Below are 25,616 nucleotides of genomic sequence, written 5' to 3'. Positions count from 1 at the left end.
AAGTCTGTCCCAGCCCAGAAGGAAACAGGAAGTTTATCTGCTGGCTGGACAAACATCCCTCCCCATGTGTTCACTCTAGGAATGTTGTACTTGAGTGCTCTTGTGTTTCACATCCCACAGTGGTTAGTTCCCTAGACCGGATCGGTGGGAGATCGCCTGCTCTTGATGGGGTCACACTTCCTCTGAAAGAGCAGGCTCGTAGCTTGGGGTGGATGGATCCTCCTGGATGGACCCTTTGCTGTCGCTCAATGCTCAGGTGGCCTCAGTGGCCTTCCACCAGCTATCTGAACAGGGATAGCCTAACTACTGCTGCCTATGCTCTGGTAACCTCAAGGTTAGACTACTGCAATGCATTATACATAGGGCTGCCTCTGAAGACAGTTTGAAACTTCAGCTGGTGCAGAATTCAGCGGCCAGGTTGCTCACTAGAGGAAGGTGATTTGAGCATAGCACGCCGATCCTGGTCCGACTGCACTGGCTACCAATCAGTTTCCAGGCCCAATTCAAAGTGCTGGTTTTGACTTATAAAGCCTTAAATGGCTCAGGACCACAATATCTCAAGGACCGCCTCTTTCCATATGAACCTACCTAGACCCTGAGATCACCTTCTGAGGCCCTTCTGTGTGTGCCTCACCCATGTGAGCTCCGGAGGGTGGCAACACAAGGACGGTCCTCCTCTGCAGTGGCCCCCCGTCTGTGGAATGCTCTCCCCAGGGAAGTTCGCCTGGCGCCTTTATTACACACCTTTAGGCACCAGGCAAAAACGTTCCTTTTTAACCAGGGCTTGATTGACCTGATTGGCATCCTATGCCCTTTTGAAATGTGGGCTTTTTGGGGAGGGTTACTGGGTTGATGTTTTGATTTTGATAATGTATTTTGTGGGGTTTTGTTTTGATTTTGTTCTGTGAACCGCCCTGAGACCTCTGGGTATACGGCGGCCTATAAATTTTAACAACAACAACTTTTTAAAAAGTAGATACTCTCTTTTAAGAAAGCACCAGCATTTCAAATGGTAAAATCCCTTTGGCTTCAAGAGATAAATGTATGTGTAAAATACTGATAATTTAAAGAAAATAGGCATTAGTCCCATAATAGTTCTCCCAGTGCCGATGTGCCTCTTTTAGATTACCTAATTTGTACAAATTTGTTAATTATATGAAGTTGTGGAGTATGCAAAATTGCTAGGCAGTATTCCAGACTGATAAAGGTTTGGTTCTTTTGCCATTATGTTGTAAAAAAGGAGAGAACAGAAATGGAGTTTCCAGTTCCTTGTGGGATCTCTCTCTCTCTCTCTCTCTCTCTTTTGTAAAGGTGTTTTTCAGATTAATGTTACACTTAAAGAGTTCTGATGAGTTCTGCTTGACAGTTTGATTATGGCAGCTTTCACAGCTCCCGTCGGCAAAAAAAAATTAGTTACTAAGGTGACAAACCTGTTGTCTTGACAATTGAGGCAGTCTTTACTTTGCTCATCTCCCCACCAACCACCCATTTCCCCAAATTAAGAATTTGTTATGTTTTCGGCTGCTTCTGCGGCAAAAAAAAATTAGTTACTAAGGTGACAAACCTGTTGTCTTGACAATTGAGGCAGTCTTTACTTTGCTCATCTCCCCACCAACCACCCATTTCCCCAAATTAAGAATTTGTTATGTTTTCGGCTGCTTCTGAAAATGGCTTATGGATTCTCAAAAGAAACCTGAATTCTCAGCCAGCCTGTGAAAATATAATTCTGCATCCACTAATTGCACAACACTGAAGACAAAGAGTCTCCCTGTTTTACAATACAGGCTGTGGCGAGTCTGTTCCAGTTCCAGTTTGGGGTCTTGGGGCTCTGTCATATCCATAGCCTCTAAAGCATAGTTAGATTTAAGTTCAATACACAACGGTCCATGGTTAATGCATGACTTATTCACTGCAATTTAGTGCCCATGGAGCGGGCTTTTAACGCACCTCCTCGTTAATAGTCGATCATTCTAAATAAGCACAATTTTTGTTCTCTGAGCTAAAGCATGTTCTAGCGCAATCATTTCAGCAATACAAGCCTCTTCCCGTGCCTTGCTCTATTAGCGGGCTGTTTTGAACTGGAAATTAGAATTTCTGGTGCTAGTGCTGCGTGGGTGTAACAGAAACACTTATGGACTGAAAAGTGTTCAGTTCTGCAATGTGATTTTGAGGTTCACTTTACTAAAGGTGATAAACATCCTAAGATGATCAATTATCTTGGAATGCAAAGCACTCTCTTCTGCTATGTGCTGGGGCTCTGACAAGTGATGTGTGTGTGTGTGTGTGTGTGTGTGTGTGTGTGTGTGTGTGTGTGTAATAATTTTCTTGCATTATGGTCTTAGCTGTGTATCTACAAATGCAGCATGTGTGTGTATATGATTAGTTCTTTAAGAGATTAATGTGCAATCAAAGGGACTGAGCGTCTTTGATTTATGAAATCCTATCCTGTCCATCAATAATCTTAATTGCTTGCCATTATAATCACTGGAGTGTACTTCAGCATCACAGTAATTATCTTGACTGGCTGTAATTTGACAAATCAGTTGAAGAGGCAAATAACAATGCTATATCCATCATCTCGCACAATTCTGTCATTGCTTACAATGTACTGACTGGAAGCGGGTAGAAAATATTTTTTTTTTGCTTGTGTTGAAGTGACACCAAGGGACTGTTTTAGTATCCCTGTAAAAGTACAGACCAGAAGTGAGTTCTTAAAACTTGGCCTAATTCCACCCCTCTTCCATCCCTTTGCATTGTGTGTTCACAGGTAACCATCCAAACATTAAGATCAACACATGGGATTTTACTTTGAGCCAACTTTGAAGGGTTATTTCTCCCAGTCAGACATGCTCCTTGGGACTGTGCACTTTAGCATCCTGCTTCTGTGTCATGGTTACCAATGTGCATGTTTGGTGTATTCGTTTTCTCTCTCTTCCCCTCTTCCCATTCCCACCCCATTCCCAGCAGTAGTAATAAAACATTCAGACTGGTCCCCAAAGGCTAGGAGAATCGGCCTCAGTTCTTGGTAGTAAACAATTTACCGCTTTTTCTCCACTTAACCATATTTTGGTTTTATGGTATGATTCCACCCTCCAAAAAATATATATGCTGAAGTGTGAGTGATGATGACTTGCACCCTCTCCATGGCCAATAAACTGATTTTCATGTGTGGTATTCAGAAGCTTGATAATTGCAACTGTGATCTTCCTCCACCTGATTTGCTTTTGGCTTCCTCTTCACAGACCCTGTTGCATCCCTGGGACCTGCAATGACAAGTCTGAACAGTAGCCATGCAGAGAAAAGCGGTGAGATGTCTTCAAAGCAGCCCGCGCCCAAAGTGCAGGTTCAGCGATCAGTTTCCCGAGAAACCATCACCATTCATTTCTCGGCGTTTGGGAAGGAGGAAGAGGAGGAGGAAGAAGAGTTCATGGAGTCCCCCTCCGAGGCTCTGGACAACCAAAGCATTGTAACTGCACTTGAAGCTAAGGAAGACCTGTGCTTTGATCACGGTGACCATGACTCTTCAGGTCCCACTACCTCGCTTAATGTGGGTGCATCTCCACTCGTCTCGTCTCCCATCGTCTCGCCAACTGCAAAGCCCTTAGAAACCCAAGTATTTAGTGTGGTGCCATCAGCTCTCTCATCCTCCTCGCATTTGACTCACACCGCCATCTCACCAGGGGTGGCGTTGCCTTCAGAACTGAAAACCAGCCTGTCGCCATCTCCATTGCCCTCCCCTTCCAAGACCAACATGCCACCCGCTGTTGCCGGCTCAAAGCCTTTCATGAGTTTAGTTAAGTCCCTCTCGACAGACATCGAACCAAAAGAGGCCACTCCGCCCACGAGGCACAGGCAGTTGATGAAAACCCTGGTAAAGTCTCTCTCCACAGACACTTCTAAGCAGGAGCCCGAAGCGGTTTCCTACAAACCGCCGGACTCCAAACTCAACTTGCACCTGTTCAAGCAGTTCACCCAGCCTCGGAGTACAGGTGGCGACTCCAAAACTGCTCCCTCGTCCCCCTTGACGTCTCCGTCGGATACTCGTTCTTTTTTTAAAGTGCCCGAAATGGAGGCCAAAATCGAGGACACAAAGAGACGCTTCTCGGAGGTGATCTACGAGCCTTTTCAGCTCCTCAGCAAAATAATGGGTGACGAGAGTAGTAGCCACAGGCCCAAAGCCTTATCTTCAAGTGCTTCAGAGCTGTCCAATCTCTCCAGCATGAATGGCCATCTGGAAAGCAATAACAACTATAGCATTAAGGAGGAGGAATGCGATTCCGAAGGGGACTTCTACGGCAGCGACTCCAGTATATGTAAGAGTGCTAAGCAGTCCCAGAACATGGAGGAGCCTGCAAAAGAGGCCGACAGAAGAAGCTCCCCGTTGTTAAGCACAAAGGACCCCAGTTTGAAGGCTTCACTGGTACTTGAAAGATGTTCTCTGTCTGCTCTGGCGAGCAAAGAGGATGAGGAGTTCTGTGAACTGTATTCCGAAGACTTCTGTTTGATAGAGGATGACGGTAAACCTGACAAACCTTTCGAAAAAAGCTACCTGAAGGCAGAGGGGAGGCCTGAGGAAAGCGCTGCCTCACCTTTCAGCGGTGAAGATGGCACCGAACTACATGTGCAACAGCCTAAACTTCCAATGAAAACGTTGTACTTTCTCACAATGTTGATCTATGCCTACCTTATTCTCCCTCTTCCCAGTTACTTCAGCGGACTCTTTTTGGGAGTTGCCGTGGGATTTATGATTGCTATCTGTGTCATTTGGCTTTTTACACCAAGTTCTCGAGGTAACAGGCTACATAGGAATTGGAACAAGCAATTGAATATACACCCACTGGACATCAAGGAACCTGAGATATTAAAGGTGAGCAACTGCTTCTAACTTTTGGAGATGCACATGATCCTGTATCATAACAAATTTACTTCAAGCCATACTGAGGGGTGTGGGGATTATTGTGGTTCTTGGAAGTGGTGCAGGATGTAACAATAACAAATTGATAGCAAGTTGATACCCACTTCTGTTGTAGTAGATGTGCACTAAAGATCTGGTTGGATTTGCTTTGTGATTCGGTTCTATTCTATTAATCTTATTTTAAATTTGTAGGCCACCCTTCCTCACAAAGTCAGGCTTTGATGGCTTCAGTTACAGTGGTAACTCGGTTTTCAAATGTAATCCGTTCCGGAAGACCGTTCGACTTCTAAAACATTCAAAAACTGAAGCATTTACTTATGGAAAACTCAATACGGAGGCCGCGTAGCATGTTTGACTTCTGAAAAGTGTTCAAAAACTGAAGCAGTTATTTCCGAGTTTTCAGCATTTGAAAACAGAAATATTTGACTTCCGAGACGTTTGAAAACTGAGATACCACTGTAATAGTTCTTTTCTAGTGCAATTTGTATAGGTTTACCATGGGATGGCTGCATAACTGGAAGATTAATATGGTGGTCTAATGGCTGCTGCCCTGTGTGTCTCTGGCCACACAGATCAGGCCATGGGAGCCTGAACTGTTATAGAGTTATATAATTCAGTTGGAGCACAACGGGAACATGCCTCTGAGAGCCAATCATTCTGGCAATGTAAAATTGGCTTCGCTGCTCGCTTGGGCAACTGTGGCTTCTGTTTCTATTATGGAACTCACACTTTCATATATGCTCTGCTCCCAATATGCATGATGACAGTGAAACCCACTTGTTAGAGTGTGATTCATGTTGAATTCCTAGAGAATCCAGAGCAGGAAAGGGAGCTGAAGCCTTCTTGTGCCCCCTTTTTTTCATGGGGCAGGGTAGGGCCAAACTGGAGTGGAGTGCATTTTCAGCATCTTGCCTCGAGGGCGCAGTTTACTGTATCCAGTGTCCTCTTCAATAGCACTTGGGATGTGGGAAAGTGGTTGGAAGAATCAGCAGGAGCACTGCCAACCAGGCTTTGTTCTCAAAAGGCTATAGGAAGGGCCCAAGTGGGAAAGACAGGAAACAGTCTTAAGAGGCTGAAAGAAAAGATGGTGCCTATTTAAAATGAAGTACAGTCGTACCTTGGAAGTCGAACGGAATCTGTTCCGGAAGTCCGTTCGACTTCCAAAACATTCGGAAACCAAAGTGTGGTTTCCGATTGGCTGCAGGAAGCTCCTGCAGCCAATCGGAAGCTGTGGAAGCCCCGTCGGACGTTCAGGTTCCAAAGAACGTTCACAAATCGGAACACTCACTTCCGGGTTTGCAGTGTTCGGGAGCCAAAACGTCCGAGTACAGTGGTACCTCTGGATGCGAACGGATGTAACTTTTCTGTTGTGCTTTATTAGAAGGAGAAAAATTATCGTTTCCTTAATAACTATTTAAACAATTTATTTAACCAAAGCAATAACATTACTGTATAGCATATGTATCCATGTTTGTTAACTGACGTGGTTAAATGGTTTTTTAAAAAAAAGCAAACTTAGACTGAGTTTTAGCACACAGGGAAAACTTAAAACAAATCCTTATTTCCTGATGAATAGCCTTTGGACTATGTTGTTGTTGTTGTTTAGTCGTTTAGTCGTGTCCGACTCTTCGTGACCCCATGGACCAGAGCACGCCAGGCACTTCTGTCCTCCACTGCCTCCCGCAGTTTGATCAAACTCATGCTAGTGGCTTCAAGAACACCATCCAACCATCTCATTCTCTGTCGTCCCCTTCTCCTTGTGCCCTCCATCTTTCCCAACATCAGGGTCTTTTCCAGGGAGTCCTCTCTTCTCATGAGGTGGCCAAAGTATTGGAGCCTCAGCTTCACGATCTGTCCTTCCAGTGAGCACTCAGGGCTGATTTCCTTCAGAATGGAGAGGTTTGATCTTCTTGCAGTCCATGGGACTCTCAAGAGTCTCCTCCAGCACCATAATTCAAAAGCATCAATTCTTCAGCGATCAGCCTTCTTTATGGTCCAGCTCTCACTTCCATACATCACTACTGGGAAAACCATGGCTTTTACTATACGGACCTTTGTTGGCAAGGTGATGTCTCTGCTTTTTAAGATGTTGTCTAGGCTTGCCATCGCCTTTCTCCCAAGGAGCAGGCGTCTTTTAATTTCGTGACTGCTGTCACCATCTGCACTGATCATGGAGCCCAAGAAAGTAAAATCTCTCACTGCCTCCATTTCTTCCCCATCTATTTGCCAGGAGGTGATGGGCCCAGTGGCCATGATCTTCGTTTTTTTGATGTTGAGCTTCAGACCATATTTTGCGCTCTCCTCTTTCACCCTCACTAAAAGGTTCTTTAATTCCTCTTCACTTTCTGCCATCAAGGTTGTGTCATCTGCATATCTGAGGTTGTTGATATTTCTTCCGGCAATCTTAATTCCGGCTTGGGATTCATCCAGCCCAGCCTTTCGCATGATGAATTCTGCATATAAGTTAAATAAGCAGGGAGACAATATACAGCCTTGCCGTACTCCTTTCCCAATTTGGAACCAATCAGTTGTTCCATATCCAGTTCTAACTGTAGCTTCTTGTCCCACATAGAGATTTCGCAGGAGACAGATGAGGTGATCAGGCACTCCCATTTCTTTAAGAACTTGCCATAGTTTGCTGTGGTCGATACAGTCAAAGGCTTTTGCATAGTCAATGAAGCAGAAGTAGATGTCTTTCTGGAACTCTCTAGCTTTCTCCATAATCCAGCGCATGTTTGCAATTTGGTCTCTGGTTCCTCTGCCTCTTCTAAATCCAGCTTGCACTTCTGGGAGTTCTCGGTCCACATACTGCTTGAGCCTTCCTTGTAGAATTTTAAGCATAACCTTGCTAGCGTGTGAAATGAGTGCAATTGTGCGGTAGTTGGAGCATTCTTTGGCACTGCCTTTCTTTGGGATTGGAATGTAGACTGATCTTCTCCAATCCTCTGGCCACTGCTGAGTTTTCCAAACTTGCTGGCATATTGAGTGTAGCACCTTAACAGCATCATCTTTTAAAATTTTAAACAGTTCAGCTGGAATACCATCACTTCCACTGGCCTTGTTATTTGCAGTGCTTTCTAAGGCCCCTTTGACTTCACTCTCCAGGATGTCTGGCTCAAGGTCAGCAACCACGCTACCTGGGGTGTACGAGACATCCATATCTTTCTGGTATAATTCCTCTGTGTATTCTTGCCACCTCTTCTTGATGTCTTCTGCTTCAGTTAGATCTTTACCACTTTTGTCCTTTATTATGGTAATCTTTGTACGAAATGTTCCTTTCATATTTCCGATTTTCTTGAACAGATCTCTGGTTCTTCCCATTCTGTTGCTTTCCTCTATTTCTTTGCATTGCTCGTTTAAGAAGGCCTTCTTGTCTCTCCTTGCTGTTCTTTGGAAATCTGCATTCAATTTCCTGTATCTTTCACTATCTCCCTCGCATTTTGCTTGCCTTCTCTCCTCCGCTATTTGTAAGGCCTCGTTGGACAGCCACTTTGCTTTCTTGCATTTCTTTTTCATTGGGATGGTTTTAGTTGCTGCCTCCTGTATAATGTTGCGAGCCTCCATCCATAGTTCTTCAGGCACTCTGTCCAGCAAATCTAAATCCTTAAACCTGTTCCTCACTTCCACTGTGTATTCATAAGGGATTTGGTTTAGATTGTATCTTACCTGTCCAGTGGTTTTTCCTACTTTCTTCAGTTTAAGCTTGAATTTTGCTATAAGGAGCTGATGATCTGAGCCACAGTCAGCTCCAGGTCTTGTTTTTGCTGACTGTATAGAGCTTCTCCATCTTTGGCTGCAGAGAATATAATCAATCTGATTTCGATGTTGCCCATCTGGGGATGTCCATGTGTAGAGTCGTCTCTTGTGTTGTTGGAAAAGCGTGTTTGTGATGACCAGCTTGTTCTCTTGACAGAACTCTATTAGCCTTTGCCCTGCTTCGTTTTGATCTCCAAGGCCAAACTTGCCAGTTGTTCCTTTTATCTCTTGATTCCCTACTTTAGCATTCCAATCCCCTATAATGAGCAGAACATCCTTCTTTGGTGTCACTTCGATAAGGTTTTGTAAGTCTTCATAGAACTGGTCAATTTCAGTTTCTTCAGCACCAGTAGTTGGTGCATAAACTTGGATTACTGTGATGTTAAAAGGTCTGCCTTGGATTCGTATCGAGATCATTCTATCATTTTTGAGACTGCATCCCAGTACAGCTTTCGCCACTCTTTTGTTGACTATGAGGGCCACTCCATTTCTCTTACGGGTTTCTTGCCCACAGTAGTAGATATGGTAGTCATCCGAACTGAATTCGCCCATTCCCGTCCATTTTAGCTCACTGATGCCCAGGATGTCAATATTTATTCTTGCCATCTCATTTTTGACCACATCCAACTTACCCAGGTTCATGGTTCTTACATTCCAGGTTCCTATGCAATATTTTTCTTTACAGCATTGGACTTTCCTTTCGCTTCCATGCATATCCACAACTGAGCGTCCTTTCGGCTTTGGCCCAGCCGCTTCATCAGCTCTGGATCTACTTGTACTTGTCCTCCGCTCTTCCCCAGTAGCATGTTGGACACCTTCCGACCTGAGGGGCTCATCTTCCAGTGTCATAACTTTTATATGCCTGTTGTCTTTGTCCATGGAGTTTTCTTGGCAGGGATACTGGAGTGGCTTGCCGATTCCTACTCCAGGTGGATCACGTTTGGTCAAAACTCTCCACTATGACCTGTTCATCTTGGGTGCCCTGCTCGGCGTAGTTCATAGCTTCTCTGAGTTCTTCAACTTAAATAGAAAAGTATCTTCAGAAAGATTTTTCCTCCAAAAGCATTTTATTTTAAAAATCCGATTTAAATTGATTTTTACCCACCCTGCTGCAGATTGTACTTTTCCAGATTGTGCTTGATGGTTTTGGCTAGTTTGCAAAAAGAGACTGTGCAGGGACATTTATGTTGTTGTTGTTTCTGCCCGTCACAGTTAAGCTGTGCCCTTTTGTATGTGCTGAGCCCAGGATGTTGTTGTTTTTAATGGCATGGATTGCAGCAGACGTCTGTTTTGGGAAGCTCTATGTGTCATGGACCTTGGAATGGACTTTTAAATTATCTTTGCTTTGGAAAGAGGATGGTGCCCATAGGGAAATTGGACTTCCTATTCGTTCCATTGAGCTCCCACCATGACAGGTACAGATTAAAGGCAAATTTGCGGAGCCAGGAAAGTTGTGACCACACCTTCACAGTGCTAGACTGAATTTCTTGTGGCAAAAGATTGTTGAAGCTTTCTTCGGCATTGCTGTTCGTTGAAGGATCTTGCAAGCAAAGGAACGAGCTTAAGTCTGTTTACTGAAGTGATATGTTAGTGTTCTTAATTTCGGAAGAGGCTTTGCAGCTTCTTTTTTTTTCTTTCAGAAGAATTTTCCAGTGCTGGCAAGGATTTGATTTTTAAGAGGGTTGCCGCAATAGCTCATGTGGCAATCACACAATGTAGCTCATTGTTCAGGTTTCCATATGTTTATGCGATAAGGGCTGTGGCTTAATTTTCCTGCTGTTGCCTGGCATGCTGTTCTGGCAGTAGAGTGTTTGAGGAAGCTTAGGGCAATAGGCAACCCGTTTTGCTCAGAGTAGACCCCATGAAATTAGTGGACCTAACTGAGTCATGTTTATTTTCAGTATGTCTATCTTTGAGAAAACTTTAGTTGGAGGCCACCCTAAGGTTCCAGGTCCTGTTGAGGCATCCAAAATGTTATTGCTGTTGGGGTATGAAAATGTTCGGGCAATTGACCTCATTTTTGTGCTTGGTCCACATTTGACCAAGACCTCACTGTTCCAAAAAGGGAATGTTGGGTCCAGTTTAATGTACAAAACTCTCTTAACTTTATAGAGGTGGCTGTGTTGCCACTATTCCTCTTGTTCCAGCTCACACTTCTCTACAGATCAGTAGGGTGGGAAGCTTAAAAAGTGGGGCTTTCTAGCTTCCGATATGATTATGCTCAACAACTCCCCCCCCCAAAAAAAAACCTCAACAACTTTTGTGTCTAGATTTTCACTGATTGAAATATGGCAACCCTAATTTTTAGTCAACTCTGGCTCCTCCCCGAGTTCGCCTATTATTTCTTATGCCCCCCTTTCTTCTGTTGATATACACTGTGGCATTTCGAACTACCCTACCAAACATTGTCTAGTGTTCTTTGTTCCGTTAATTTTGTTTCGTATTTGCTTCATATAAAATCTCAATAAAGATCATTTGTAAAAGCGAGGAAAAAGGCAGTTAAGGGTAGCTATATACAGGTGCATAAAATCACTATATTTTGTATATTACACATCCTAGAGCACAATATACAGTGGTACCTTGGGTTACAGACGCTTCAGGTTACAGACTCCACTAACCCATAAATAGTACCTTGGGTTAAGAACTTTGCTTCAGGATGAGAACAGAAATCGTGCTCTGGCGGTGCAGCGGTAGTGGGAGGCCCCATTAGCTAAAGTGGTGCTTCAGGTTAAGAACAGCTTCAGGTTAAGAACGGGCCTCCGGAACGAATTAAGTACGTAACCCGAGGTTCCACTGTATATATCAGGAGACTTCGTTTGGTCAGAATCGAGTATAGTCATACCTCAGCTTACAGACGCTTTAGGTTGCGTGTTTTCGGGTTTGTACCGCATCAAACCCGGAAGTGCCGGAACAGGTTACTTCCAGGTTTTGGCGCTCGCGCATGTACAGAAATACTAAATCGCACTTTGCACATGCACAGGAGCACTGAATTACGACCCGTGCAGACGTGGTGCTGCGGGTTGCGAACGTTCCTCCTGCACGGATCACGTTTGCGACCCGCAGCGTCCACTGTATACACTTCCAGAGTTAACACTAAATACATGACTTCTGGTAAATGAGCCACCTTAGCTGCTAGAGGGCTTTCCAGGCTCGTCTCCCCATGTGTACTATCTGAAACCAAAGGGGCGCATTGGTTGCCAGATGTGACCCCCCCCCGGCAGCTCTCCTACCCCACTAAACAAAGCGGAAAGGTGAGAGGATAAAGACAAAATCAAGTTACTTCTTCACACAAAGCACAGCTAACTGTGGCCTTTGCTGGCACAAGATGTGGTGATGGCTTGGAAGGCAAAGTAGACAAATTCAGGGAGGATAAGCCTATCAATGGCTACTTAGTCATGATAGCTGTATATTGCCTCTAGAATCGGGGCTGCCTGCCTCTGAATACCAGTTGCTGGAAAGCAGGAGAAGAGTTCTATTCCGTTCTTGTCCTGCTTGCAGCAGCTTAAGTTGCACTTCCTGCTAGGCATCCTTTGTCATATCTGTGTCGCGTATTATCCTGCTTGGATTTGCATGATATGTTTTTGCTCGGCGTCTCCGTGAGCAGGTTTATTGGAGATATATGCGTCACCCAGTATGATTCATATGTTCAAATATCCATAGGGAGTAATCCACCCACACCGGGAAAGCGTACTTACCCACTGCCAGGCACTACACAATTGTTACCCTGAGACTTTTAGTGTAGGTAAGGAATAGAGAATTCTGTTCCTTTCTAGTCCAGAGTGAAATGCAGAAATTTTCTGAGACTGAATCGCCCCAAGACCTGCGGTGTATAGGCCGGAATATAAGTGTAATTAATAAATAATAATTCAAGATATAATTTGGTGGGTATTCATGACTTGTGTTGATTTTAATTCCAGAAGGGTTAACTGCGTTACAGCTAGGGTTGCCGTACATCCGGAATTTCCTGGACACGGCTGGTATTCGGGTGGAAGTAGCTGAAAGTATGGCAGCCTGTGTTGGAAGCTCAACTACTTTTGTCTCTGGGTTTTCACTTTTTGAAATAGGCCAACCCTATTTACAGCAAATGGGGACGCGGGTGGCGCTGTGGGTTAAACCACAGAGCCTAGGGCTTGCCGATCAGAAGATCGGCGGATCGAAGCCCCGCGACGGCGTGAGCTCCCATTGCTCGGTCCCTGCTCCTGCCAACCTAGCAGTTTGAAAGCATGTCAAAGTGCAAGTAGATAAATAGGTACCGCTCCAACGGGAAGGTAAACGGCGTTTCTGTGTGCTGCTCTGGTTCGCCAGAAGCGGCTTAGTACACCAGCTCCCTCGGCCAATAAAGCGAGATGAGTGCTGCAAACCCAGAGTCAGCCACGACTAGACCTAATGGTCAGGGGTCCCTTTACCTTTATTTACAGCAAACACAGAAAAGGGCTCTGTGGCACTAGAAAGGTTAATAGATTTGTCGCATAAGCTTCCCTGGACTATAGCATCTGGTGAAGTGGGCTCTGGCTCATGAAATTTTGTGCCGGATTACTGAATAGGTACAGTAGACACCGGCCTATGAAACCCATGCATTTTGTGGGCCCCATGACATAGGGTCAAAATAATATTGATTTGATCTTGTTTGTTGTCGTTCTTGCAAGGGCCCCCCCCCCCCCCAAGATTTCAACTGCCAAGGGGCCTTCATAGGGTTTAATCCGGCACTGCAGTTATGCACAAAATACCACTTTTAATGTTCCATTGAATTTAACTAAAGCAGAAATTTGACGGGTGCCAAGTACCTAGAACTAAAGCAACTATGTAAACCTGCACTCACCATTCTAATGCAGAAAGTAGCTGCTGCAGAAATGCTGCGTTAAAAAGTAGTTAGTTTCAAATTGTTGTTTCCAAAGTGCTTCATATAAAGCACCATTGAAGGGGAATTAGCTGGCTTAGTCGACATGTTCTCATCCTGTCTTTCTCCTAGGAAAGACTGGAGTGGGGATTCCTTGGCAGGGAAAGGGGAGGAACAGAAGAAGTTGGCAACCGACAAGGTTTAGCTTAGCTAGCAAGGGCAGCCCAAAATCATATCTTGGATCTGTACCTGGTACAGTTTGCCTGGAGTGTATGGCTGCAGAAAACTGGACAGGGTAGCACCTTTGAATGCTTTCCTAAATGAAAAGTCCCTTGCCGTGGAAATCTAGAACACAAGAAAGAGTGGTTCCATGATAGCTTTCTCCCTGACATGTTCGTTCCTGTGTTCAGAGAGCATTTTGCGTAGGCCCAGGGGAGAAGCAGCATTCAGGGATGTGAAGCAGCAAGACATGCTTCTGAATATGATCAAGATGCTAAAAGTAAAAAATGTTTTGAGTACGTGAGTTATGAAAAGCTTTGCTTCTGATCTGCAAGTCCAGGGACCTTACTTGCGCTTGTTGAGTAAGAGATTGATTCGTTTTACTCGCTCTGCCTTTCAAATGTCGTTTTTCCGTACTTTGTATGTGATATTTTTGTATACCTTTATACAATTTATTCTGAAAACAATTTCTGCAATTACTTCTGAGAACGTTAAGTACCGTTTTCGTACAGTGGTGCCCCGCAAGACGAATGCCTCGCAAGACGGAAAACTCGCTAGACGAAAGAGTTTTCCGTTTTGGAGGTGCTTCGTAAAACGAATTTCCTATGGGCTTGCTTCACAAGATGACAATGTCTTGCGAGTTCCTGCTGGTTTTTCCCCCTCCCCCCCTTTTCTAAGCCGCTAAGCCGCTTATCAGCTGATCCGATAAGCCGCTAAGCCGCTAATAGCGCTAATCCGCTAATCCGTCAATGGGCTTGCTTCGCAAGATGAAAAAACCGCTAGACGAAGAGAATCACAGAACGGATTCTTTTCGTCTTGCGAGGCACCACTGTATTGACAGTCCGAGCACTACTTGCTTGATACAGACCAGTGGTGGTGACAGCTTTTAGCATGAATAATGTAGGTAAACCTGCTGCTTTATAAATACTGTTCACCTGTAGTTTGAGAAAAGTGGTTGCAAGATGACCTTGAAAAGGTTGCCTTGTCATTGTCCCCCCACCCCAGGTCTAACCAATAACATTCAGAGTGTCGAAGAAATGAAGGTGTGCTATTTTTCTGTTCACAAACTGATTAAAGGAGTGGGATGGATTTCTAATGTGGTTAGACTGGCAGAGCTTAATCCACTTATTCTAACTATAAAACCTGAGCCAACAGGTGTAATAAATCAGTTGAGCAGCATGTGGTTAATCTAATTCCATTACCCAGTTAAATTGAAATGAAGACAGGGACTACCGGGGTTGTTGGGGGAAGCAATGGGGAAACTGGTCTGAATTACGTTTTTGTAAGCATGTGTTCCTGTCTCAAAGGTAATCTGTTCTAGGGAACCATGGCTCTTTGGTAAGACTTTCATTTTCTGCTCTAGAGTGGTATTCTGTTGGGGGATCTTTTCTGTTGCTCTCAGTGAGCATATCTTGCCTTAATGTTGCATCTGTCTTGTGCAATGGATTAATGATGCCCTTACGTGACACCAACCATGTACCCAAGAGCTTCAGGCATACAGAGGCTGTTTTGTTCTCTTCTGTAGCTAGGGAAATGGTGCCAAGTGTTTGTGTGTGGAGGGGAATCCCCCTTCTTTGGAGATTATGGGCCATGCCTAAACTTCAGTTTGCATAGCAGAGGCCGCCTGAGCTCCATGCCGTTGCCAAGAGCTTTCGGACATGTCAGAATTGCAGACCCCTTTGTTCCGATAGCATACAGATCACATGTTTTTGTAGCGCTTGGGAGAGGAGACAAGAGGAAGCAGGTCCATTAAACATCCTGGGTGTTTTGCTTGCTGGGAGTCCCCAGGATTTGGGGGAGGTGAGTGAGTGGGGATGGTGAAGGCCTTGGCTTTTTTTTTCAGTCAGAACTTGTCAGAACTCAGGTGGGTTCCGTCACCCCTCAGGTGGATGCCATTGCCATTCTAAGATATCACTGATGGAGGCCTTGCTTCTGAGCAGCATTCAGCCGCACACTCTGACTTGCCTGCAGGGCTAGCAAGCAAGAGTCTCAGTGAGGCCTTTTGTACCAATTTAAAGTGGTGGTGCTCACCTTTAAAGCCCTAAATGGCTTCGGTCCAGTATATCTGAAGGAGCATCTCCACCCCCATTGTTCACTGTGGTCCAGCGCTGAAGGCCTTCTGGCGGTTCCCTCACTGCGAGAAGCCAAGTTACAGGGAACCAGGCAGAGGGCCATCTCGGTAGTGGCGCCCGCCCTGTGGAACACCCTCCCACCAAATGTCAAAGAGAACAACAACTACCAGACTTTTAGAAGACACCTGAAGGCAGCCCTGTTTAGGGAAGCTTTTAATGTTTGATGTGTTCCGGTATTTTAATATTTTGTTGGAAGCCACCCAGAGTGGCTGGGGAAGCCCAGCCAGATGGGCGGGGGAATAATAATAATAATAATAATAATAATAATAATAATAATAATAATATTTTACCACATCCTCCATTCACTTTTAAGCGTGGGCAGGTTAACCACCTTAGTCATTTCTCCACTGCTGCAAATCATTTAATTCTACACTTAGAAGGTCCTAGGGATAAGGAGCTTTCCAGGTTTTTTTTCTAGGTTCTAGGGCCTGCTTTGCCATTAACCTGCTCCAACCTGCTCTGGCTCTGTGTCAAAATGTATTTACTCTTCAAGGATTATGGAATGGATGAGGTTGACACACTATGGAAAGGCAGGAATCAGTTCCTCCCTGCAGCGCTCGAGGTGGCTGCCGTACAGAACCTTAGTTTTGTCTCGTTTGTAGTTTGACCTTGTTCTGTTGGATTTAGGCTTTCAGTGGCTGATATTTTAAATTGGCCTTTGGAACTATTCTGAATCGCCTTTCAATAAAATTCCTGTGTCTTTTCCAGGGCTGGATGAATGAGATCCATAACTACGATCCAGAGACATACCATGCTACACTGACTCATTCTGTCTATGTGAGACTTGAAGGAAGCACCTTGAGACTTTCGAACCCCAACAAAAATATCTCCAGAAGGGCTATTTACAATGAAGCCAAGCCGGAAGTCACTTACATTAGCCAGAAAATTTATGATCTTACAGAAAGCAAGGTGAGTTCCAATGACATTCTATGGGTAGCTCCCGCATGAGGACTTAAGTGGGTTTTAAAATCATCATCATCATCCAGGGGTGGCTAACTCAATCCAGATGTTGTTGGACTCCAACTACCATCAGCCACATCCAGCATGGTGAAGGATGATGGAATTGCAGTCCAGCAACATCTGGAAAGTCACAGGTGAGCCACCCCCACTTTAAGTCTCTTGCAATGTTTTTTCTTTGGATAATGGGACTAGCCATTATGGTTTGCTGCCAAACATAATAAAATATTTTATTTGCATCATCTCTTCGTTCTACCGCATCCAAGGAAACTCAAAATGTGACATCACTATGGTGTGTGTTTTCCTGCCCCTCAGATAACAGCCATGGAAATAGAGCGGGGTAGGAAAACTTGTAGCATGATGTCATGTGTTTAATATTTATGTGTGTTGGTGTGAGAGCTATGTATAGGTAGACTGTATAGCGGCAGCTAGACTGATGACTGGGGGCGGCCGCCGAGACCACATAACACCGGTCTACATAAGACCTACATTGGCTCCCAGTACGTTTCCAAGCACAATTCAAAGTGCTGGTGTTGACCTTTAAAGCCCTAAACGGCTTCGGCCCAGTATACCTGAAGGAGCGTCTCCACCCCCATCGTTCTGCCCGGACGCTGAGGTCCAGCGCCGAGGGCCTTCTGGTGGTTCCCTCATTGCGAGAAGCAAAGCTACAGGGAACCAGGCAGAGGGCCTTTTCGGTAGTGGCGCCCGCCCTGTGGAACGCCCTCCCATCAGATGTCAAAATGATAAACAACTACCTGACATTCAGAAGACATCTTAAGGCAGCCCTGTTCAGGGAAGTTTTTAATGTATGATATTTTAGTGTTTTTTAGTTTCTATGGAAGCAGCCCAGAGTGGCTGGGGAAACCCAGCCAGATGGGCGGGGTACAAATAATAAATTATTATTATTATTATTATTACTATGTATATTGGTGAAGGGGTGTGTGTTGAGAACATAGGGATTCTGTTTTCAGTGTTATCCCCGTGTCTTCCTAAATATCTAATTTTCCCCTTTCTAAATACCAATGCTGAATTTTCACAATGTTGCTGCCTCCATCTTCAAAGACAGCACGGGGAACTGGGGAGAACTGAGTGCCTTGCCTTGTATGGCTATCAGTGCTTTCTTCTACCACAAAGCCACCATTGGCTACATCCCTTTGGAACTGGCTGTGGAGTTTTCTTGAGAATTATTACACAATAATGGGACCAATAGACCAACGTAATCAGCTAAAAATGGGTTATTTGGTGACGGTGCCTAAGTATACTGACATAATGTAACTGATATTTTTAGAGGTCCATGCAGACATGCCATTGCCCATGTCGTTCAGTTGAAGTCACCATATAGGGCCTTGAATATGTTGAGACTTGCATTGCCTACTTGTGTTAAAGTTCACTACCACTACCAATGTTGTGGATACTCAAGTTCGTTTTCTTCTGCAAGTTAATAATAATAATAATAATAATAATAAATTTTATTATTTATACCCCGCCCATCTGGCTGGGTTTCCCCAGCCACTCTGAGTGGCTTCCAACAGAACGCCAAAATACAACAGTCTATCAAACATTAAAAGCTTCCCTAAACTAACTTGTAGAAGTTATTTTCTTCTACAAGTAAATAATGAGAACTGAAAGAGTTTATTATATTGGGACTCTTGTTTGCCTCCATTTGCAATTGGAGATGGTGCTAAATTTTAGAATTTAAGGGGGAGCTACCTGCTCCAGCTTGGAAGATCCTCAACATGGCCCTGCACTCTGAAATCAAGCACTCCTCATATACCTGAAGAAGCATCTCCACCCCCATCATTCAGCCCAGACACTTGAGGTCCAGTGCCAAGGGCCTTCTTGCAGTTCCCTCACTGCGAGAAGTGAGGTTAGAGGAAACCAGGCAGAGGGCCTTCTTGATAGTGGCACCCGCCCTGTGGAACACCCTCCCATCAGATGTCAAGGAAGTAAACAACTACCTGACTTTTAGAAAATATCTGAAGGCAGCCTTGTTTAGGGAAGTTATATATTTATATTTATTTATATTTATACCCCGCCCTCCCCAGCCAAGACCGGGCTCAGGGCAGCTAACAACCAATAATAAAAACAAGTTGATTAAAATACAATTTAAAAAACAAGATTAAAACATTAAGATGCAGCCTCTTCACAGGAGGAGAAAGGAAAAAGAAAGAGAGGGAGGGAATTGAACTGATTCTAAGCCAAAGGCCAGGTGGAACAACTCTGTCTTACAGGCCCTGGGGAAAGAAATCAGATCCCGCAGGGCCCTGGTCTCATGAGGCAGAGCGTTCCACCAGGCCGGAGCCAGTGTTGAGAAGGCCCTGGCTCTGGTTGAAGCTAATCTAACTTCCTTAGGGCCGGGACCACTAGGGTGTTGCTATTTATGGACCTTAAGGTCCTCCGTGGGGCATACCGGGAGAGGCAGTCCCGTAGCTACGAGGGTCCTAGGCCATGAAGGGCTTTAAAGGTCAAAACCAGCACCTTAAATCTGACCCTGTACTCCACCGGGAGCCAGTGCAGCTGGAAAAGCACTGGGTGAATATGCTTCCATGGCAGAGACCCCGTGAGGAGCCTCGCTGCTGCATTTTACACCCGCTGGAGTTTCTGGGACAGCTTCAAGGGCAGCCCCGCGTAGAGCGAATTACAGTAGTCAAGCCTGGAGGTGACCGTCGCATGGATCACTGTGGCCAGGTTTTTTAATGTTTGATGTTTTATCGTGTTTTTAATATTCTCTTGGGAGCTGCCTAGAGTGGCTGGGGAAACCCAGCCAGATGGGTGGGGTATAAATAATAAATTATTATTATTATTATTAGTAGTAGTAGTAGTAGTAATTGACTCTTCTTGGTATTAGCTAAACTGGCCTCCTCTCCCACTAATTTCCCAAACGTATATGGTTATTTGGGGGTGGGGACTGACAGGAGGAAAAATAGGGGGTAGCAGAGGGACTGATGGGGAACTCCTCTGGGCCAAGCCTTCCTAGGCTTTCTGTGAACTCTAGGAAAGAATCCTAGAGCTCAAGAAGGCCAAATGGTAAAGGAGGGTCCCTGTCTACCATCGTTTGCGTATTCAACGAATGCCTACCGTTCCGTATTTCCCTGCCCGGTGTGGTGGGCCAATGAAATGAATTTGCAACTTGTTTTCCAGATTCACCTGGTACCCAAAAGTTTGGCCCGGAAAAGAATCTGGAACAAAAAATATCCTATTTGCATTGAGCTTGGGAGACAAGATGACTTCATGGCTAAGGCCCAGGCTGACAAAGAGACCTCGGAAGAGAAGCCCACCGTAGAAAAAGTAGAAGCGAGCAGTGAAGAACCCAAGAGGCAACCTCAGGATGGAGCGAAGTCCATTACTCAGAAGGACCAAGTGCTTTATCTCTTTGGGAGGACTGGTAGGGAGAAGGAGGAATGGTTTCAGAGGTTCCTCCTGGCTTCCAAATTGAAATCTGAAGGGAAAAAGCCAATTGCTGTGTGTGGACAAAAGCCTGGTAGGAGCCTGTTCTTTCATATTATTAAGATTCTTCTTGTAGCAAGCTCAAAATACCAGCTTATAAAAGATTCATTGGAAGTGGCATATATTCCAGAAGGAACATTTGGGCATTCAGTGTGTTAAACAGAACATGTCTAGACTGCAGTCTGGGGGCAATTTAACTCCTCCCAGAGTCGTCGTGCATTTATTAATCCATTTTTAACTATCTGCATTTTAATATCCTGCCATATGTACTTTGCAGCACGGAGTCAAAATGAGCCTTTTGGGTGGAAATAGAGCTTAGGGTAGCATGTTCACTGCTGTTTAAAAATCTTTCCTAAAGGAAAAATATAAAGTAGTGTCTGACCGTCAGCAAATGTTGTGTGAACTTTGTAGTTTGCCCTTCTATTGGCTTGACAATTTCTCTTTAAAAGCTTGGCTTTTCTCTTTAAAAGGGCCTTGTAAAATGTTTGGACGTTCTGTTTTCAAGTGTCTGGGAGGGAGGTATAGGTATACTCTTCTACAGTGCTTCTGACATTTTATTTAATTGGTGTCATTTTGTAAAACACGCTGCTGTTTCTTCAGAATGATCAGATGTGCGTCAGTCACTCTTCAGAGAAAAATATTTAGGAAAAATGTTGAGGCCATACCACTGACTGAAACTTGCATGAATCTAAATGTTCTAAAGTTACATTAGCAAGAAACATCAGACACACTGCTTAAGATGTGTAATTTTAAAATCGAATGTGGCAAGCAGACATTAATTTTTAATCAGGCCTTTTTTTATTTCACCCTTCCTCTCCCATCACAAATCTTTCCCCCCTCTTTTAAAATATTTGCAGAACAAAATGTTTGCAGCTTGCAACGTGCCTGAGTTAGCTCTGACGTCGTTTAGCAATATAGATGTAGAATCTAGAAATTTGGCCATAATTTGAACCTTGGAGTGCATAGCGCATCAGTAAAATAAAATAGGAACCAAGGGAAGTTTAGGCAGTTCTGCTAAGCATTTAGTGATGTCAGGCTTTTTAAAAACACAGAGTTTTATCTCACTAACTGCAGGACACAGTCCTCCCCCTAGGTTTGCACATTCCCTGCCATTGTGCAAAATCATCATTTCTATTAACTGTGGTGGGCAGTCCTTGCCTGTTTTATGCAATAAATACAAATATACAAATTCAATTCATGCAGACTTGTCAGGTTTGCATAACCTGCTGAATTTACAGAATTTTTATTTAGAGGCACTTAATCTGCTCCTTCTGTTGATTTGAAGTTAACAGGGCAATCCTATACTCTCTTCCTTCCAACACGAATGATGGAGCAGGTTAAGGCTGGGTATAGTTGCCTTTCCACCAGCCTCTGCCAGCATCGAAGAATCCTGCCAGCTGGGACGGGCTTTGCTGTGGCAGAAGTCCAAGCTTCAGCCATGCGAGCAGAGAGAGAGAGAGAGCTATTGCTAGGGGTTTTCTTGCCATTGTTAGCAACCTGAAAGTCCTGAAATGGGGCCTTTCAGGGAGGGGTGTATTGCCAGCAGTTCTGCATCCACTGGCAAAGCAGAAAATTAGAAAAGCTGTCCTGTCCTCCCCTTCTGCCCTGACCAGCGTGAGATGATAGGGCTTTGGATGTGGTGCTAGATCGGTTTCTCTGATCTACCTGGCCCAAATCAAGATTGCTCTGTCAATTATTCTGTTTGCAATGTCATTCAGAGGTTTTCCTTTTTCACATAGCCTATGAAGGTTTATCCATACTGCTGCCTCTATCAAGGGGTTTTCCGTTTCTTAAAGCTTCACTCACCCGGGTATATTAAACAGAGGAGGAAGATTTTTGCTAAAAGTCCATTGGGATAGGTATAGCTTTCTGCTCATTATATAAACCTGATGGGAATCTTGTTCCCATTGTATGGTTAAGTTCCTTAGCATTAGTGCTATTTTTCTAAAAAAAAGGGGTGCTGGAACTCACCATGAATGCCTCCCTTGTTCTCTTATAACGGCAGTGGCGCCCACCTGAGTTCCGGAAAGTTCCGCCTGAAAAAAAAGCTCTGCTTACACATCATACACTGAAAAGGATGTTATTTCCCCCCCCCCGCCAAGAATCATGGGAACTGTAGTTGATCCCGCACAGAGCTATAGTTCCTAGTATGTTTAACAAACTACAGTTCCCAGTGTTCTTTGGGGGAAGAGACATACTTTAAATGTTTGGTGTGTATGCAGCCAAAATTGGGTGGACTGTAAGCAGCCATGTTGCAGCTGTGGCTTGGCTACCTTTCCCCTGGAAATTCCTGTATTTATGTCTTCCTTCCTTGTGGTTCCCTTCCACATGGGAGTTGCTTCCCGCAATTGCTGTAACCCACCTTGCTGATTTTAAGATAATAACCGTGAAAGCTTCTGGAAAAGACTTGCAAGTAACCCCTTTGCTTGTCGTGTGCCTTGGAGCACTGTCTGGCACAGCAGTGTAAAAATTCAAAAAATGTTTCACTGACGACTTAATAAAAACACATATGAGGAGATGAAGTGAGAGGGGGATATCTCCAAACTGCGCCCGTGGTTAAATGAAAGCCCATTTCTAATGTACAGAAATTTGGCAGATATTTTTATTGCATCCACTTTCATGGCTGCTAGTGTAAAAAACAACAACCAAAAAACCCCATGCTTTTCATCCTGCTCTTCTAAGACTTGCCTTGTAGCCACCGCCTCTCGCTAGAATCTTAGCATCTTAAACTCCTGACTTTCATGGTCGTTGAGTTTCCTATTTGATAACTTATTAATGACGGAGGCCTTTTCCCTTCCCGGCCTTTAGGATTCTTGCCAGCACACAGTCGATCTGACAGCCAGTCTGGAGCTCTGGCCCACAGCCGTAGCAGCAGCAAAGGGAGCATCGATGAAATTCTCTCCCAGCCGAAGCAGAAGGAACTGGCAGCCAGTGTGAGACAAAAAATGCTCCTGGATTACAACATGTATATGGCCAGGTGCATTCCACAAGAACAGGCGAGCCCTGTAGCCAGCCCAGTCCACAGTGCAGACAGCAGCCCTACAGCTGTGAAGAAGGTGAGGTGTACAAGGGTTAACTGATCTGCACTGAAATATTATGGTCACCCTTCAACTTCTGTTGTTTCCAAGAGGTTTCTCTGCATGCTTGGCAAGGGCTCAACCCACGTTTAGTGCCATCAGTTTCTGTCTAGTTTGAATCGTGCTGTGGCCTTTCCCTAGCGTCTCCATAGTGTTGGGCAGTGCTGCAGCACCCTTTCCCATGGTATCTACACCAGTTCTGTCCTTCCAGAAAAAGAGGTGCCGGAACTCACCATGAACGCCTCCCTTGTTCTCTTATACAGTGGTACCTCAGGTTAAGAACTTAATTTGTTCTGGAGGTACAGTGGTACCTCAGGTTACAAACGCTTCAGGTTACAGACTCCACTAACCCGGAGGAAGTACCTCGGGTTAAGAATTTTACCTCAGGATGAGAACAGAAATCGCACAGCGGCGGGGGGAAACCCCATTAGCTAAAGTGGTACCTCGGGTTAAGAACGGTTTCAGGTTAAGAACGGACCTCCGGAATGAATTAAGTTCGTAACTAGAGGTACCACTGTAATGGCAATGGTGTCTACCTGAGAGGTGCTGGAACTGAGTTCCAGCTGAAAAAAAAAGCCATACAGCTTCATGTATGGCTAAATGTGGCCAGCCATAGCTTTAAACGTCAAGGAGATAAAGAATTACACAACTTTCGGAAGACACCTGAAGGCAGTGCTGTTTCAGGAAGTTTTTAATGTTAGACGTCTTATGTTTTTATATGTGCAAGAAGCTGCCTAGAGTGGCTGGAGAAACCCAGCCAAATGGGTGTGGCATAAAATTATTATTATTATTATTATTATTATTATTATTATTCATGCCCCCCACTAACAATCTATTATTATCTGTGTGACTTCGGCCATTGCCCAGGAAGTGTGAGTTGCTCGTGTTTCCTTTCTTTCCCCAGGTATGTGCAACATCCAACATTTTCTTCACTTGGGTTATTGTGCAATTCCGCTGTGTTTGACCAGAGGGGACAGGGGAGCAAAATTATATTTTGCACAATATAAGAGGCAAAGCTTGTCTCCACCCCCTTATTTTCTGTCTCCAGCTTGGTTTCAGGCTACCTTCTTAGTGTTGGCTTTCTTCAAAAAGAAAATAAACTGTTGGCACCAGCTCTTCAGCATTGCTAAAATGACCCCTTGTTTTCAAAGGATTGTCCACGTTGAGAAATGCCTTTGAATTATGCTTGTGGAATAAGCTTAACTCGTCATCGGGCAGATAAAACGATACCCCTTTCTATGGAGAGGTTCTTGTTAGCCCGTGAAGCCTGCTGTGTGGCTAGCAGCCCAGGGTCGGTGTTGTTGTACATTTTCGATAGCCACACCAGAGTTGCTGAAAGTAGGGAAACTCTCTCTCTCTCTTACCAGTTGCCATCTGATGCCCATTGTGAAGAAGAGACGCAGGAAGCATGGGTGAACGCCTTGCTGGGAAGAATATTTTGGGATTTCTTGGGAGAAAAGTACTGGTCTGACATGGTGTCCAAGAAGATACAAATGAAGCTCAGCAAGATAAAGGTATGGGCCGTTTTTCCAAGACTCTGCTCTCTTTATTCTAGAATAGGGAACGTACTGTGTAGCTCCAGGCTAGCTCAGTAACAAGGGCTACATCCACAGCCCCTCAGCTGACTCAGCCTCACCCCATCTTGGAAAGTTCCGTGTGTGGGGGGGGGTGTGTTTCTGCTGGTGAATCCATTGGGGACCCTGTCATTGTCATGTCCGCCTGCCATCATTCCGTGGGCACTAGGCAGTGGGAAGCTGATGTAGGCCTGCAGGGCCAGGAAGAGGAACATCTCTGCCCAATCCAGCCCCATCACCACCCTAAAAGGTAAGGTAAAGGTACCCCTGCCCGTACGGGCCAGTCTTGACAGACTCTAGGGTTGTGCGCTCATCTCACTCAAGAGGCCGGGAGCCGGCGCCATCCGAAGACACTTCCGGGTCATTGGCCAGCGTGACGAAGCTGCTCTGGCGAGCCAGCACCAGTGCAGCACACGGAAACGCCGTTTACCTTCCCGCTATAAAGCGGTACCTATTTATCTACTTGCACTTTGACGTGCTTTCGAACTGCTAGGTGGGCAGGAGCTGGGACCGAACGATGGGAGCTCACCCCGCCGCAGGGATTCGAACCGCCGACCATGCGATCAGCAAGTCCTAGGCGCTGAGGTTTTACCCACAGCGCCACCCGTGTCCCCACCCTAGTCTGGTTCAAAGCGGGGCTTGGATTATTCAGTCCGTATGTTGATTCCCCTCCCGCAAATTGAATTTTTTTCTTGACCCCTG

At 44.9% G+C, this 25,616-nt stretch overlaps 1 protein-coding gene across 5 annotated transcripts in view; it reads left to right on the top strand.

Moving 5' to 3' along the window:
• TEX2 (testis expressed 2) overlaps positions 1-25,616 on the top strand; it is a 117,428-nt gene that overhangs the window by 56,163 nt on the left and 35,649 nt on the right. For all 5 annotated transcript variants that reach the window (XM_082212404.1, XM_082212406.1, XM_082212405.1 and 2 more), the window contains exons 2-6: positions 3,243-4,867; positions 16,568-16,768; positions 19,958-20,297; positions 23,072-23,319; positions 24,708-24,854. In XM_082212404.1, the coding sequence (XP_082068530.1) occupies positions 3,269-4,867; positions 16,568-16,768; positions 19,958-20,297; positions 23,072-23,319; positions 24,708-24,854 (2,535 nt within the window). In that variant the 5' untranslated portion in view covers positions 3,243-3,268. The remainder of the gene's footprint in view (positions 1-3,242; positions 4,868-16,567; positions 16,769-19,957; positions 20,298-23,071; positions 23,320-24,707; positions 24,855-25,616) is intronic.

This window comes from Podarcis vaucheri (genome assembly GCF_965113315.1).
Source record: "Podarcis vaucheri genome assembly, chromosome: 2".
Classification (NCBI taxonomy): Eukaryota; Metazoa; Chordata; class Lepidosauria; order Squamata; family Lacertidae; genus Podarcis; species Podarcis vaucheri.
Note: the sequence above shows the minus strand (reverse complement) of the source record. Positions and strands in the feature narration are given on the sequence as shown.